Source organism: Natrix helvetica, assembly GCF_964273705.1.
Source record: "Natrix helvetica genome assembly, chromosome: 2".
Classification (NCBI taxonomy): Eukaryota; Metazoa; Chordata; class Lepidosauria; order Squamata; family Natricidae; genus Natrix; species Natrix helvetica.
The window spans coordinates 167629853-167645509 of NC_138552.1; the positions used below are offsets into that span (position 1 = coordinate 167629853).

The window sequence follows — 15657 nt, forward strand, 5'->3', positions numbered from 1 at the left end:
CATAGAAATAGATTTTGGCATTGCTCACTGACAAGGATATTAAAATTATTAGGCATTCAGAGTAAATATTAATAGAATGTAATTTAAGCCACTTAACAGGATCCACACCACTGCAGTTGGATTCCCAGACAAGACAGCAAAGGCCAAAAGGGTAGGTGGCAAACTTAGTTTGGGGACAATGTTTCAAAAAGCAGGTGCCAAGGCAGAAAACATTCTTTTCCTGGGTCCCATTAGATGACATTACTTAGTAGATGGGGCCTATTATATGCTTCTCCTGCTGGAATTCATGGGATGGGTAGATATAACTGTGGAGACGCGGTTCCTTAAATATCATAGATTACTTTCAATCTAGAACAGTGATGGCGAAACTTTTGTGGCTCGTGTGCCAAAAGAGGGAGTGCAGGGGGGTCGTGCGTGGGCGTGCCACACCCATAATACTATGCTCACAACCAGCACTCCCCCCCCTTTTTGGTGTGCTTTTTTCACCCTCCTCAGGCTTCAGAGGCTTTATAGGAGCCTGGGGCTGAAAAACCAGCCCTACGGGCAAACTGGAAGTTGGAGAATGTACTTCCGGTTTGCTCGTAGAGGTTTTAGCCCTCTGGAGCCTTCAGGAGGCTTCCCTGAAGGCTCCAGAGGGCAAAAAAATGACTGTACGAGCAACCTGTTTCCAGTTTGCTCGTAGGGTTGTTTTTTGCTGTCTGGAGCATTCAGGGAAGCCTCCTGAAGGCCACTGAAGGCTCCAGAGGGCTAAAACCGGTCCTATGAGCACACCGGAAGTACATTCCTGAACTTCCAGTTTGCCTGTAGGGCTGGTTTTTCACTCTCCAGAGACTTCAGGGAAGCTCCTGAAGCCTCCGGAGGAGAAAAATGGCCTCAAAAGAATGCCAAAGTCAGTTGGCCAGCACGACAAATGGCTCCATGTGCCACCTGTGGCATGTGTGCCATAGGTCCGCCATCACGGATCTAGAGAATAGCTATCCTTCCTGGACATACAGAAAGCAGATACTTTTTTGCCTCCCTTACCAGAGATTCCTGATATTTCAATATCTGGGCTTCCTAGATAATGCTTTCCTCTTTAGACTGTAAGGCATGTCTAATATCCAGTCAGCCATCAAGTAATTTCTGAATCATAGTTTTTTATTTCATTCGGCCTAGAAATATCTCTTTCCTTTACTGTATCTGTAGTATAGAGAAATTATTCTGAAACCACAGCAGATCTGAATTTCTCACTTCACTAGCGCAGCTTCTGCCAGTGCAGCAAGAGAATCTGATATATAGTAGCTGCAGTTCTTCAGATACAGCTTTTTTAGCAGCAGACCTGCAACCCAATAAATTAAGGTGCCAGATTCCATTGCAGATTCCCTGGGATCATCCAGCTTTACACATTCACATGTCAAGAATTTCCTGCATGGAGTTTATACCTTCTGAAGTTTCCACCTATTTGTATAAACTCTTCCTCTCATTTCCTCCCAGGATTTTCCACCTGATCCTAAAAGATTTTGTATTATGTTTTCAACTTGATCAAGCAGAGATAAGCTGTATGTGATCTTTCTATATGCAGCTGTCTTCCATCACACCTGAATATATGTCTGTCCTTCTGCCCACATCCAGGTTGGTTCTCAACCTTCCCAATGCTGCGACCCTTTAATACTGTTCCTCATGTTGTGGTGACCCCCAACCATAAAATTGGTGTCTCAGTTCCTAAGACCATCGAAAATATGTGTTTTCCGATGGTCTTAAGCAATCTCTGTGAAAGGATCATTCGACCCCCAAAGGGGTCCCAACCCACAGGTTGAGGGTCAACTAGTGGGACAACTTGGATATTTGGGGAGCCAGCAAATTCTACCTCAAAAGAATCAAAGACTGACATTGGTCAGATTACCTACTTACCTCATCCTCCCCCCCCCCCCCCCCCGGCAATAGGAGACTTTTATGCATCACTCATTGCTACAAGGACTAGACTGCAACTGCTCTGGGAGGTAAAATGGACCAAGCCACCAAAGAGAACAGTCTTCTTAGCTACCATTTCCATTTTCTTGAGCACTATTTGAAGGGCAACAGTATGGCCCTCTATTCCTTAGTGAGAGACCATAAACTTAACTGGCAGGTCTCAGGTAATGTGTAACAAGTAATGTCTTATAATCTGCTCAACAGCTTCTCATTCTATTTGGACTGCTCAGGTTAAGTATATCTATGAGCCACAGTAAATAGAAAATGAGTCACTGGACTTACTATGAAGATTCATCCATCCAAGGAGACAATTCTTTGCCGAATAGGGAGGAAGTTGTAATACTTGTCACTTGTATCTTTTTCTCTTCTATTTTTAATTGTACAAAACTGATGAAGTTTCCCTGGATTTTGTGTATTATTTTCATTACAGATGATGTTTACTGACATACATTATTATTGTGCTGTTTGTATGCAGAATTTGGGAGAAAAACGTCTTATGTATTTATTTTGATATATCATATTTAAACATTGGCCAGCTCCCTCATAGAGAGATTCTGGGCCTTTTAGGACCTAACAGACTTCCATTCTTGACTAGATCATGTTGTCAAAACAGATTGGTTTATCTTTATGGTGAGGGAGAGGGGGGGGAGAGAGAGACTGTCTAATGACAATTATTTCAATCGTTTCTTCTTATACAATATCTGTGATGATACTATATGTATTTTTGAATCATCCTTAAGTTGAAATACTTGAATGGTAGTTATATAATGTCCCTGCGGTCTTAGTTCCACATTTAATGCATCATGAAGCCACACTAATGCCCAAACATAATGCTGACAGTACATACATTTACCTTATACGAGTATAAACTATTCCTGGACATACATCTTTATTGGCATTCTTTTTTGAAGCTTTTATGTCTGAATAGGTTGCCAAGACTACCTTTCCTATTAAATGCATAATTTAGATTCACTGATAGTATAAGTTAAAGACACGGAGAATCTAAGTCTCTGATTTTGTGTTATGGTTCAGAGTAGTTCCTTCTGCTTGACTGCAGAGAAAGCAGCTCCATTTTTGTGGCCTTGTCCCTTGGTTTTTCTCATAAGAGTTTTTAATTTTAAAAATTGGTCTTGTGGTGGTTTTATCGTCATTCTACTAAATCCCCCTTTTCCTTTACTTCATGTCATTTCAACCATACGTTTAGGTACGTCTTGCATTATGGTTTATTAATGTTCTGTTAGCTTCTCTGGGAGCCTTGATGGATGGGTAGAAACGCTTTAAACAGATAAGCAACTTCAGTTCTGGCAATGTCTGAATAAACCTCTTAAAACCCACTTGAGAGGATAGAAAGTTTGCCTTAACCAAACAAGCAGCTCTCTACCAGGATAACAACATAATCATCAGAAGTATTTTTATCCCATTCTTCAACTGGAGAAAACTCCTAGAGCAGCTTACAAAAATCAATAACAGGGGAGTGTGCTGACTGAAGAGCTTTCACACATATTAACTGTAAATCCCAAGGAGCTATAGAAAAAAATAGCTGGAGGGTTAGACACAAAAGCCGCTTTACTTTGAAATGGACAATTTATAATTGTTTGCTGGTAAAACATTGTATGTTTCAGTCTTGATTCAAGATTCTTCAACCTTACTATGTTCAGTAGGGCTAATAGCTTCAAAAATTTTGAATTAAGACTTGAAATAAAACTGCTTGGAAAAAAATGTAAAGGCTTACCTACAATTTCCAACAGATTGTATATTGTCTACTTCTACAGTTTCGACAGCACTTCGTCTACAGACTTCTCTTCTACTAGACAATACAGCTTAAATCTTTCCATTTGAACTAATGTTTCTGGTGACATTTTGTCTATAATTGATCTTGACAGAAAGATGGGCTGCATTTAATCCATGAATAGAGCTACATTTAATCCATGAGTAGTTCATCCTTGTCTGCTGTACGTATGGAAATGGGCTAACTAGGTAAAAAAGGATTTATTTTAATTTTTAGCTGAGTGCAACATTTGCCTTCCTTGCAGGTGTCCCATAAATGGGTGACATCATCAGGTGGCAGTTCTGAAAATCTTAAAACATTTTGCATTTTTAGTAGGCTTGGGTGGGTTTCCGAATGGAAATGGATGTACTTTCATTTACAGACCCTTAACATATTTATGTTCTAACATTCTATACTTATTTCACTACAACTTTTTTTTCTAAACGCTTTCTGCTGGTGGTGTTATCCAAAATGGATGTAACTGAGCACTGTAAGAGCTTGTCTTTAAGTCTATAAAACATCAGTAAGATGAGAACTATTCACTTAGGCTTATTGTTTGCAGATTGCCACTTGGCAGGCCTGTTCAGCATTACCTGGGCCTTTATAAAGAAGGATGCCTGGATGATTTTGTTAGTCTCTTGGCAGATAAAGTTAATGGGATGAGCGAAACAGGGTCTAATGTTATTATCTGGATCCGTTTGAGCTTCCTAAGCCAAAGATAATAGGTAAAATTGTCCTTGATGTGAGTTATGCCACTTGTAGGCTTGACTATCTGTCCTTGGTTCCATCTGGCAGTTGGGGTGCAGAGGGTTAGCAGCTGGATCTGGGAGATGTTCAGTGCTTTTTTAAAAAAGGTGGGTGGGTGGCTGTCATGCCATCTATTTTAAGAGGTATTTGTGCCCCTTTCTCCATTGAAGACATGCTCCTTTGACCCAACTGGTTCTGATACATCTTAACAATGGTTTTTGAAAAGGTGGTAGACAAGGCTCAGCAACTGTGATGGAAAACCTAGATGGAAAAACCAGGAGAGCCAGAGCTGTTTCCGAAAAGATTCTTAAATCCAGGGAAGGGGGCAATTTAAGAGAGTGATTTCACCTTAATTATACTAGGTATACAGTATGTTGTGTGGGAGAATTACTTTTTCTAAGCTTTCAGATTTCATTTTACATCACCCTACTGGGCAATAAAGAACTTTCTAGAAAGTGTTTCCTTAGGTTGACAATCTCACAGGGTCCAACAACTACAGGCAATTCTAGAAAATATTTGTGTATCTAGATTCCTGCCAGTCAAGATTCAGACCCAGTGATGAAATGTCCATCTGGACCTTGATCCAAGAAGTGCAGCTCTTTTGGCTCTATTAGACCTCTCGGCAACATTTGAAACCATCAAGCGTAATATCTTCCTAGACAGTCTACAGGGGCTGGGAATCAGGGACCTGTATCTCTGTTCTATGTGAGTGGGTAGTTGTGGTCTGTAATCAGGGTAGGAAGGATAGTATTTAAGGCCATGAATGTTTCAGTAAAGAGTACTATAGGGTTCAATTCCCTCCCCCCCAATGTCACTTAACCTCTGTATCATGTTGCTTAACATACACATGAACCTGCTGGGATAAATCATTTGGAGATTTGGGGGTGATGTCATCATTATATGGATATTACATAAGCTCAAGTCAGACTGTTGTTGATGGACTACAAAGATTCATTATTGCATAGTGGTGGTTAGGCACTAAATCGCCATGTTTAAATATGCCTGTCTGGCAAGAACATAGCAAAAAAAAATCCAACTCTGAATACCTTTTCTACTTAACCTGTGGGCAATAGCTGTTGCAGTCAGTGTATGGACCTCCTTGCTTCCAGATGTTCAAGTAGCCCCTTCCTTTTTGGCATTGTGTAAAACTGTTAAAACAGCACTGTTGTACCCTGCTCCTATGCAGGGTTAAATTTTCTGGTTGCCATTTGCATGATTTGTGTCAATTGTCTGTTCCATTTGCTTTTGTTTTTATTTGATATTTTTGTCAATTCTATACGGCCAAGAGGTTAGATGTTGCGGTGGGTTGTAAAAAATAAAAGTAAAAAAATCTCACAGTGCAACAAAGTGAGTATTATTCTGAATTTCAGTTATATTATCCAGGGGTGCTTTGGGGATTTTACACTGATTGCAGTAACCCTTAATCTAGAGAAGGCTGAAAACAAGTTTTCTTTTTATAGGATGGATGGATGGATAGATAGATACTGTAGATATTTCCTATTTACTATGTCTGTATTACTATTAATCTTCTCATCGTTCCTATCACCCATCTCCCACTTATGACTGTATGACTGTAACTTTGTTGCTTTTATCCTTACGATTTATATTGTTTCCTAGTACGATTTGATTGCTTACTTGTACCATATGACTATCATTAAGTGTTATACCTTATGATTCGTGATGAATGTATCTTTTCTTTTATATACACTGAGAGCATATGCCCCAAAGTCAGTTCCTTGTGTGTCCAATCACAATTGGCCAGTGAAGAATTCTATTCTATATTTAAATATTGTTGGTATTATACAGTTGTTTAATTTTCATACATTTCTCTTAGGTCCACGATGGGCTTCCTGGAATACAGGTGTCTTTATTTGCATCAGATGTGCTGGAATACATCGAAATCTGGGAGTGCATATATCCAGAGTCAAGTCTGTCAATTTGGACCAATGGACACCAGAACAAATACAGGTTAAAAAGTTTCATTCAAGTTGTATTATGAGAGACTTTGGGAGAGTTTGTTTCAAAATATATGTTAATTAATAAAATTAACTCATTTAAAAGATTTTTTAAAATAACAAAAATCCCAACAGAATTTTTCTAAATAGTAATATAATTATTTATTGACTGCACTTTTATGTTGGAACTGAATCTTGCAACAGGTTATTGTAAGTGTTCAAGTTGGAATTTTTCTTTCTAATCTTAGTAGCATCTTGTACATACCAAGGATAATAGCAAAAGATGTGCAAAAGGTTCTGACTCACAATGAGTTGTTCAGTCCTTATTTTAGTCAATTCCAGGTATTCCAGAAATTTTCTGACTTTCTATTGGTCTGTTTCAAGTATTCTGGCCGGTCAGGATAGCACATTCTTAATTTGATTATCGTATTTTTCGGAGTATAAGACGCACCAAGGTTTTGAAGAGGCTAATAAAAAAGGAGGTATGTAGATAGAGGGATAGAGAGGGAGAGAAAGAAAGAGAAATACGGTAGGTAGGTAGGTAGGTAGGTAGAGAGAGTAGGTAGTTAGTTAGTTAGGTAGGTAGGTAGGTAGGTAGGTAGATAAAGGGATAGAGAGAGAGAGAAATGGAGAGAGAGAGAAATATAGTTGGTAGATAGGGAGAGAGAGTGTGTAGGTAATTAGAGGGATAGAGAGAGAGAAATAGAAAGAGATAGAGAGAGAGAAATACAGTAGATAGGTAGGGAGAGAGAGCGTAGGTAGGTAGGTAGATACAGTGGGGCAAAAAGTATTTAGTCAGCCACCAATTGTGCAAGTTCTCCCACTTAAAAAGATGAGAGAGGCCTGTAATTGGCATCATAGGTAGACCTCAACTAATGAGAGACAAAAAGAGAAAACAAATCCAGACAATCACATTGGCTGATTTGGAAAGATTTGGGGCTTCGGGAGGCAAAAAATGCTGTATTCGATGTATAAGACGCACCCAGATTCTCAGCCTCTTTTTTGAGGGAAAAAGTGCGTCTTATACTCCGAAAAATACAGTACTTCTAGAAAATTTGGAGCACTTTAGTGTCTGAATGTTTACTTTTTCAAGCTTGCAATTTAATGTTCCAGGTAGTAAAATACTTATCCATCAATTTTTAATGTTCAAAAAATGGTGAACTAATATTAGTTTGCTTTGTCTCCAACCTTGTATAATTTTTGTAAAATGTTTATGTCTGTTTTCAGTTCTATTGCATATTACTCCTTTTACAAGCAGAAAGAATAATATGCATTAAGAGCATATTGTTATTTGCTACCATATGGTTTGATATTTATACAGGTGTTTATAATCAGGGTCTAGAATTGTTTGCTTTATACTATGTAGCTTTCAAACAAAATTGAAAATCACTGAGCCCGACAAACCAATTTTAATCATTATGCCCATGGAAAGTATTAAAAACAGAATTATAATATGAGGACTTCTTCTTTCACTTATTAAAATGGCTGAAAATGACAGTAAAAGACATTTAAAGTAAATATTTCTAAATTTTATTATCAAATCAATAAATTCTAAAGCGTGTGCTAAAATAAGAATACAGATGTATTTGCTGAAATAGATTTTTAAAATGTTATAGCATTAAATGTTTCTCTTGGTGAAAGCATTCAACCTTGCTACTTTGCTATAGTGGGTAGCTGAGGCTATATGTAGAATGCCGGGCCCGGGTGGGGGGGCGCTCAAACTTTGCCTCAAAGAAGGCTTGGAGTCTTTACCTACTGGCCCTGCCTTCTGCTTTGTATACTGTCTTGTTGTGATCTCTTTTCCAGCAGGATACCAAACAAACTTCATCTGCCTAATCTTCCTGTGAGAGATGCAGCACTCTCATATCCGCTGGTGTTCTTCTGGGGATTAAAAGATCAAACCATATAAGAATTGAAATAATTTTAGCAGTCTAGCCTTCTAGTCAAATAGCATAGATCTGTGTTGCTAAAGGATTCTGTCCCTCCTTGGAAAGAGACCAATCTCACAAGAGATCAACAAAATTGATTTTTTTTTTGAAAAAGAAAAAAAGGATACAATTTATGAACACCTTTTAATTTAAAATACAAAAAAGGTAGTAAATTATCAAAAATGATTCCCACCAAAAGAAAAGACAATGCCCCAAGTAGACCCAAGATGGGCAACACAACTACTGTAAAGAAAGGCTGCTTATAAAGAAATTAGGCTGAGATTCAAATTATAACATTAAATTATTCAGTCATACCCAGCCTTAGTTATGAACACAGATTGACAGTAGTTGGTACAAACAAACAATAATAATACAGAACAGTAACAGTATAGTTTATAAACAAGCCATTAAGCCATATGTAATTCCCTGCTAGATGCATTACCGATTTCTACAGAAATAGTACTACGTAAAGCATTGGTTCTGTGTTTCACTTCTCCTGGACATCCCAGCTTCTTGGAAATTCCAAACTTTAATCAGAGGCTATGGATAATGAATCTAGTCTCATGCTTTTCCCAGTGTGATTCACAGCATCTGGAGCTGCTCCCACAGTTTTAAAGCAACCAGGTTTTCGGTCTCGGGAGAGGGATGATTTAATTCTGTACACGACTCTGTGCTTGCATTGCCTCTCAGGGGGATATTGATGGTTTGGAGTGAGAGGCTGCTCTGTCGATCATGGATGTCTCAGACTGGGCAAAGAGGCCTACATTCATAATAACCTTTGAAGAAGACTATTCAAAAGTTCCAATAACTGTTACCATATTAGAGGAATTGTCATTACTCCAAAAATACCGTGCTTCCCTGAAAATAAGACATGTCCTGAAAATAAGGCCATGCCAGATTTTTGGGGTAGGTAAAAATATAAGCCCTCCCCGAAAATAAGCCCTGGTGAAAGGGTGGGTTTAGCCAGAACGGGGTAGCCCTTCCCTTCCCCAGTCACCTCAAGGCTTCTCAGCCCCTTAATAGGATCAGCTGAGCTGCTCCATTCACAAAACAGCTGATTCGCGGGTGCTGCTCAGGCCTCTGCCTCCAGCAAGCGCCGGTCGCTTTTGCAGCCAATTGCAGCTGCAAAAGAAGCCGGAGGCCAAGCAACACAACCCACATGCCTCATGTCCTCCTTACTTAACGGTGACAGTCACAGCAGGCAATTCCATCCACGGAACAGGAAAAGACGGCATGGAAAATGTGGAGGGGGTATTTTGTCTCTTATTCTGTTCTCAGTCTGTGCTGACCTTCAGAACAGGGTGAGAGGCAGGAATATCCTCCTTCACATTTTCAAGCCGTTTGGAGAAACACCCCATTTCAAGCCTTCAATGTGAATATGCAGGTGAGAAGCGACTTCATGTAGGCATGGAAATCCATACACTTGGGACATCGGAAGAAGCCCCGCGAGGAGACGACGTTCCCAAAGTGCAGCAAATCTCCCACCACCACCACCATCTGCAGATCGTCCTTTCAAAGAGGAGTTTCACCAGGATGAAGGAGACACAAACGCCTCCTTCTGCCACCTCTTTGTCCTGGTGAAACTCCTCTTTGAAAGGACAATCTGCAGGGGTATGGGGTGGGGAGAGATTTCCTGCACTTAGGCAGTGGTGTCTCCTCGTAGGGCTTCTTCCGACATTCCAAGTGTACGGATTTCCATGCCTACAGGAAGTCGCTTCTCACCTGCATATTCACATTGAAGGCTCGAAATGGGGCACTTTTGCAAATGGCTTGAAAATGAAGAGGAAGATATTCCTGCCTCTCACCCTGTCCTGAAGGTCAGCACAGACTGAGAACAGGATAAGAGACAAAATCCCCCCTCCCATTTTCAAATGGTTTGCAAAAACGCCCCATTCCAAGCCTTCAGCATATTCCAGGATTGCAGGATTGAAGGCTCGGAATGGGACATTTTTGCAAATCGCTTGAAAATAGGGAGGGGAAATTTTCCTTCCTCTTACCCTGTTCTGAAGTTCAGCACAGACTCAGAACAGGATAACAGGCAAAATCCCCCCTCCCCTCCCCCCGTTTTCCTGGCAATCATTCTTTTCTTGGGATCTCAGGGCCGACACCCATCCCCCAAATGCTCTATCCGAAGCCTTCTCTGCGTGTGTGCAGAGCTCCCAAGGAAAGGATGGTGTGTATATGTGTGTGAGAAAGAGATCCCTACCCCCCACCCCTCCAAGGCAGCCACATCCCTCCACTAACCTGCTTTCCTGCTCCATTCTCCACTGCCATGTGCAGGGCAAGAAAAGTAGTTTGTGGGACAACTTCCAACTTCGTGAGATCTTTTTTTTTTTTGCGAGAACTTGGAAGGTATTTTCTGGTATTTTTTTTTACCATAGGCACAGAGTCTTCTTTTCTTGTCCTGCACGTGGAGTGGAGAATGGAGCTGGAAAACAAGTTAGGGAAGGGATGTGGCTGCCTTGGAGGGTGTGTGTGTGTGTGCGCGTGTGTGTGTGTTCATTTGTTCTGCCAGGAAGAGCCCCCCCCCCCGCGAGACCAGAGCAGCACAGTCAGCTGTTCCGCGGCCAGCAAGCAGGGCAGACGAAGGCCAGGATGCAAGGAGAACTTGGGTCATTGTGGACGCAGGCAAGCAGGTGGTGGGAAGGAGAGGGTGGGGCTAGTGGGTTTGCTGCCTCCTGCACTTGAAAAATAATAAGCCCTTATTTGGAGGGTCAAAAGAAAATAAGACCCTGTCTTATTTTGGGGGAAATACGGTAGTAACATGGACATTTATACATTTTGCTTTTTTATATATATTTATACATGTTTATTCATGAATATGTCCTATTCTGCCTTCTTATAATGGTTTTTATGTAAAATAGTCATTATAGCAGCAAGTTTATCCTAGCATGCATCAAACTAAATTGAACTTTTTCTCATTGCTTTTAGTGCATGCAGGAGATGGGAAATACCAAGGCAAGATTACTTTATGAAGCTAATTTACCAGAGAACTTTCGAAGACCTCAAACAGATCAGTATCCTTTTTTGCATTTCCCCTTTTCAGGGAAATTGGAGTAGTTATATATGATGATAATGTTAAAATGGATGTATTCATAATGCACAATGGCCAAGTATAAATGTCAAAATTCTCAAAGATGTAAAAATAGATTGTTTAAACTTAAAACACTATTTCTATTTTAGTTTGATAAAGATACAATTTACTTCAAAAATACTGAAGACAGGAAAAAGTGTTCCATTGCTTAAGTATAAAGTTACTAAAGATGTCTATGGTACATCTGGCCTATTTAAAATAAAGATATAAAATTAGCATATTAGTAGCACATCAGAACTTAACCATGGTGCTGGATTTTTGGGAAATTTGAGTCTCATCATGCAAAAAAATATATATTGAGGAAATTGGTTAAACTCAAACTAAATTTGTCTTTATTTGATCCCCTTGATGAGAAATGGTAAAATAATAGTTTTATAAAGCATATAGTGCAAGTGAGTCTCTCTCTCTCTGTCTCTCTCTCTCCGTCTCCCTCCCCACCCCACACACACACACACAGAGAGAGAGAGAGAGAGTGAGAGAATGAATATAAAATACCAATTTTTAAAATTCAGTCTGAATAGAAACATTGGAGAAAATATGATGTAGTATTCGTCTTATGTATCATGATGATTATACTAAGGTTATAAAAGTATTAAAAGATGCTTTTGCAATAGAAAAGAACATCCTAGAATGCTAATGAAAATTCAATAGGCATCCTAAATTTGAAGCAGTTCAGTTCTGGCTTTAGAAATATTATATAAAATTCGTTTCTGCACTGAAAACGTTTTGTAGTTTTATGCTGGTGTGTGTGTGTGTGCGTGCATGCACATATGCATCCCTTTTTTGGTTTTCTTGTTTTGTCTTTTCCTTTAACTAACTTATTCAGAGCTGTGGAGTTTTTTATCAGGGATAAATATGAGAAGAAAAAATACTATGACAAAAATGCAACTCATGTCACCAGTGTAAGTAAATATTACTGAATTACTCCAAAACACATGAAAACATAATTATATAATTAATATTACTCATACTATTCGTACTATATCACACACACACAGTATATATCCATATCTAAGTAGAGGTATTAAATATATACCAAAGGTGTAATCCCATGATAAGAGAAACAGATTTTAGTATAGCACTTACCTCTCTTTCTAGTAACAGTATACTTGGTATTACTTGTATAGATCATTAAATAACTTGATGGATATTTGAGGGCTTAATTCAGTGAGAACATTTACCTCTAAATATACAGGATTGTATATTTTCAAATATAAACACTGTTTCTGAGTGCTGAGCACTGTTTTTTACTTTTGTTAGACAGCTTATAGAGTCTGAAATAGGATCTAGCTCTAAATATTAATCCTTAAGGAAAATACATCGGGTATTTAAGAGCCATAAGAAGAGTGGAAAAATCTGGAATAGGGTACAGCAATAGGATGGGGTATGGAAACACAATGCAAAAGAACGACAAGATAGATGTGCTGTTGCTAATGCAAAATGAAAGAAATATTTCAATTAATTCATGGTGAAAATAGATAATTTATCAGAGAAACTCAATAGGAAATTAGTTACAAGCAACTTGTCAAAATTGTATGACTGAAGTGAAATGTGAATTGAAAGTTTGTCACACCCATTGCTGCTGAAAGAATTTAAGGATGTAAAATAATTGGCTTTAACAAGAATTGCTTCAGATCAAAATAAATGTTCATCTTAGCTCCTAATTTTGTCTCTTATTAACCAACCAAAAACACAGTTGAGTTTGGTACCCCCTGTTGTTGCTAGGGTTATAAGCTTTGGTTTAAAATCAACTGTGAAAAGGATTACAGGTAGTCCTTACCTTATGATCACAACTGAGCCCAACATTTGTGTTGCTAAGCAAGAGAGTTATGTGACTTTTGCCCCTTTTTACAACCCCCCCCCCCATTGTTAAGTGAATCTCTGTGTTTGTTTAGTAACAAGGTTAAGTGAATCTGGCTTCCCCATTGACTTTGCTTGTCAGAAGGTGATCACATGACCCCGGGACACAGTAACGGTCATAAACATGAACCAGTTGCCAACATCTGAATTTTGATCACATGTTCGTGGGGAAGCTGCAAAAGGCATAACTCTGAAAAACGGTCATAAATCACTTTTTTCAGTGCCATTATAATTTTGAATGGTCACTAAACAAATAATTATAAGTTGAGGGCTACCTGTATGTAGCTTGCATTTGAAGTGGTAACTGAATACTTAATTCTCTGGATTATAGTTCCTTAGCATTTTTCTATTCAGAAATACCGGTAGGATTGCAACTTGTCTTTATTAAAAAACAGTGTGTAGTCAAAGGATATAAGCTGTAGTAGAACAGTTTCAGGAAACCTTTGAGGCTTTTGTAATTCAAAGAACACGCTACCGATCCGTGATGGTGAACTTATGGCACGCGTGCCACAGGAGGCATGCAGAGCCCTCTCTGCGGGCACACGACTCGTCAGCCCAGCTCAGCTGCACCATGCATGTGTGGGCACCTGCTGCTGGCCAGCTGATTTTCAGGTCTCTGCTGTGCATGCGTAGGAGCATGGCACATGTGGGAGATGCATGCGCATGCATGGGGGAAGGGTACACATGCGTGGGGGCGGGGTATATATGGGGGGGTCGTACGTGCATTGAATTATGGGTTTTGGCTCACTGCTATAGATGGTCTCATCATGGAAGCAGGAAAACGTCTCTCATAAAATGATTATCATAGTGAGTAAGATTGGTTTTTTTCCTGAAAAAAAGTCTCACTTCCACATAAAAGTAGTAGTCTGCACTACTCACTAGTTTGTTTTTCAAAAACTCTTCTGAGAATTCCTCTGCACAAATTCCAGCAGCATTATTCTACATAAATATGATGCTAATGTCTTTGCTTTACAGTACACTTATCTGCCATTTATTAATTAAATGGACTCTTTTAAGAAAATAAATTGAGGCAGATAGCCCTGTGAGGCAGCATTAGTAGAACTGTCTTCATGCATACTGATGTCCACAGCATAGTATTGTTTATCACTGGTATAGGGTGTCCAGTGATGCTGAAAATGAGGGGGAAAAGTTAGGCCTTTCTGTGAGCCATATGGGAAGAATAAATTGAGAAGACTGGCATACCTAAACCAGCCTTCCTCACACGAACAGATTTTCAGGTGACTAGATTTCAATGACAGGTAGTTCTTGATTTATGGCCATTTTTTAAACAGCCATTTGCAGGTTATAGTGGCACTGAGTATAACAATTGTGGCATAAACGTGTCTGCAACCACCTTGTCCTGACTGAGGTAGGAGTGGGGAGCTATGGCTCCTTTATGACTTGTGGACTTCAACTCCCAGAATTCCTGAGCCAACCAGTCTAAAGGAGCCATAGCTTCCCACTCCTATTATTGTATTTATCATTGTATTTGATAAATAAGGTGACAGCAAGCCTATGAAAAGGTTTAGCTCATTTCTGAAGGAGCTACTGCTAGTCAAAGTAGATGCAGTATTTACTAAGTAATCATTCTTCTGGTACAAAATAGCCGTGATGGTGAACCTATGGCACACGTGCCAGAAGTGGCACGCAGAGCCATTTCTCCTGGCAGTGGAGCCATCACCAGTTGCTCTTCCGAGTTCGGGCACAGCAGCCAGCTGGTCTTCATGCGCATTGGTGTGCCAGAAAGCAGAAGAGCCGCCTGGTGCATATGCACACACCAGGAAAATGGTTTTTGTTTCCAGTGTGCATATGCGTGTCGGCCATTTGGTGATCTGGTTCCTGGTGCAGATGCACACGCAAAAACCAGCAACAGGGAGAGCAACAGCCATGCCAAAAGACATGGAGAGTGGCTCCCGGCCATCTCTTTTTAGCAGAGCAGAGTTGTGGTTGAATCTTCCTTCCCTCCCCACCCGAGTAGGCTTCTTGCATGGCCCCAGCCCTCCAGCCTGTGACTCATCTGTGGTCCGAAGTGCCTGGCGGCTCGGGTGCTCCAGAAAGGCAGCGGCAGCCACAAAGGGAAGGGCAGGAGCAACCGGCCAGCCCCTACAGTCACTTCCACGCCAGCTAGAAGCAGCACTGTGACAACTGCCAGGGGCAAGGAGGCGGCAGTGGCAAGGACGGGCAAGGGTTTCCCTCCCTCTCCACCTGAGTGGGCTACTTGCATGGCTCCAGCCTGCGGCACTGATGTGGATCTGCGGTCTCAAGTGCCTGGCTGGCTCAGGTGCCCCACAAGAGCTGTCCAGCCCCCACGCAGCCCCAGAAGAGCAGCAGCTGCTGCTGCAGCCACAGGGGGAA

General features: G+C 40.3%; 1 protein-coding gene across 3 annotated transcripts in view; it reads left to right on the forward strand.

The window, feature by feature from the left end:
- The window catches only part of SMAP1 (small ArfGAP 1), a 66910-nt gene that overhangs the window by 13556 nt on the left and 37697 nt on the right, over positions 1–15657 (forward strand). For all 3 annotated transcript variants that reach the window (XM_081941998.1, XM_081942000.1, XM_081941999.1), the window contains exons 2-4: positions 6300–6433; positions 11280–11365; positions 12269–12344. In XM_081941998.1, coding sequence (XP_081798124.1) covers positions 6300–6433; positions 11280–11365; positions 12269–12344 — 296 coding nt within the window. The remainder of the gene's footprint in view (positions 1–6299; positions 6434–11279; positions 11366–12268; positions 12345–15657) is intronic.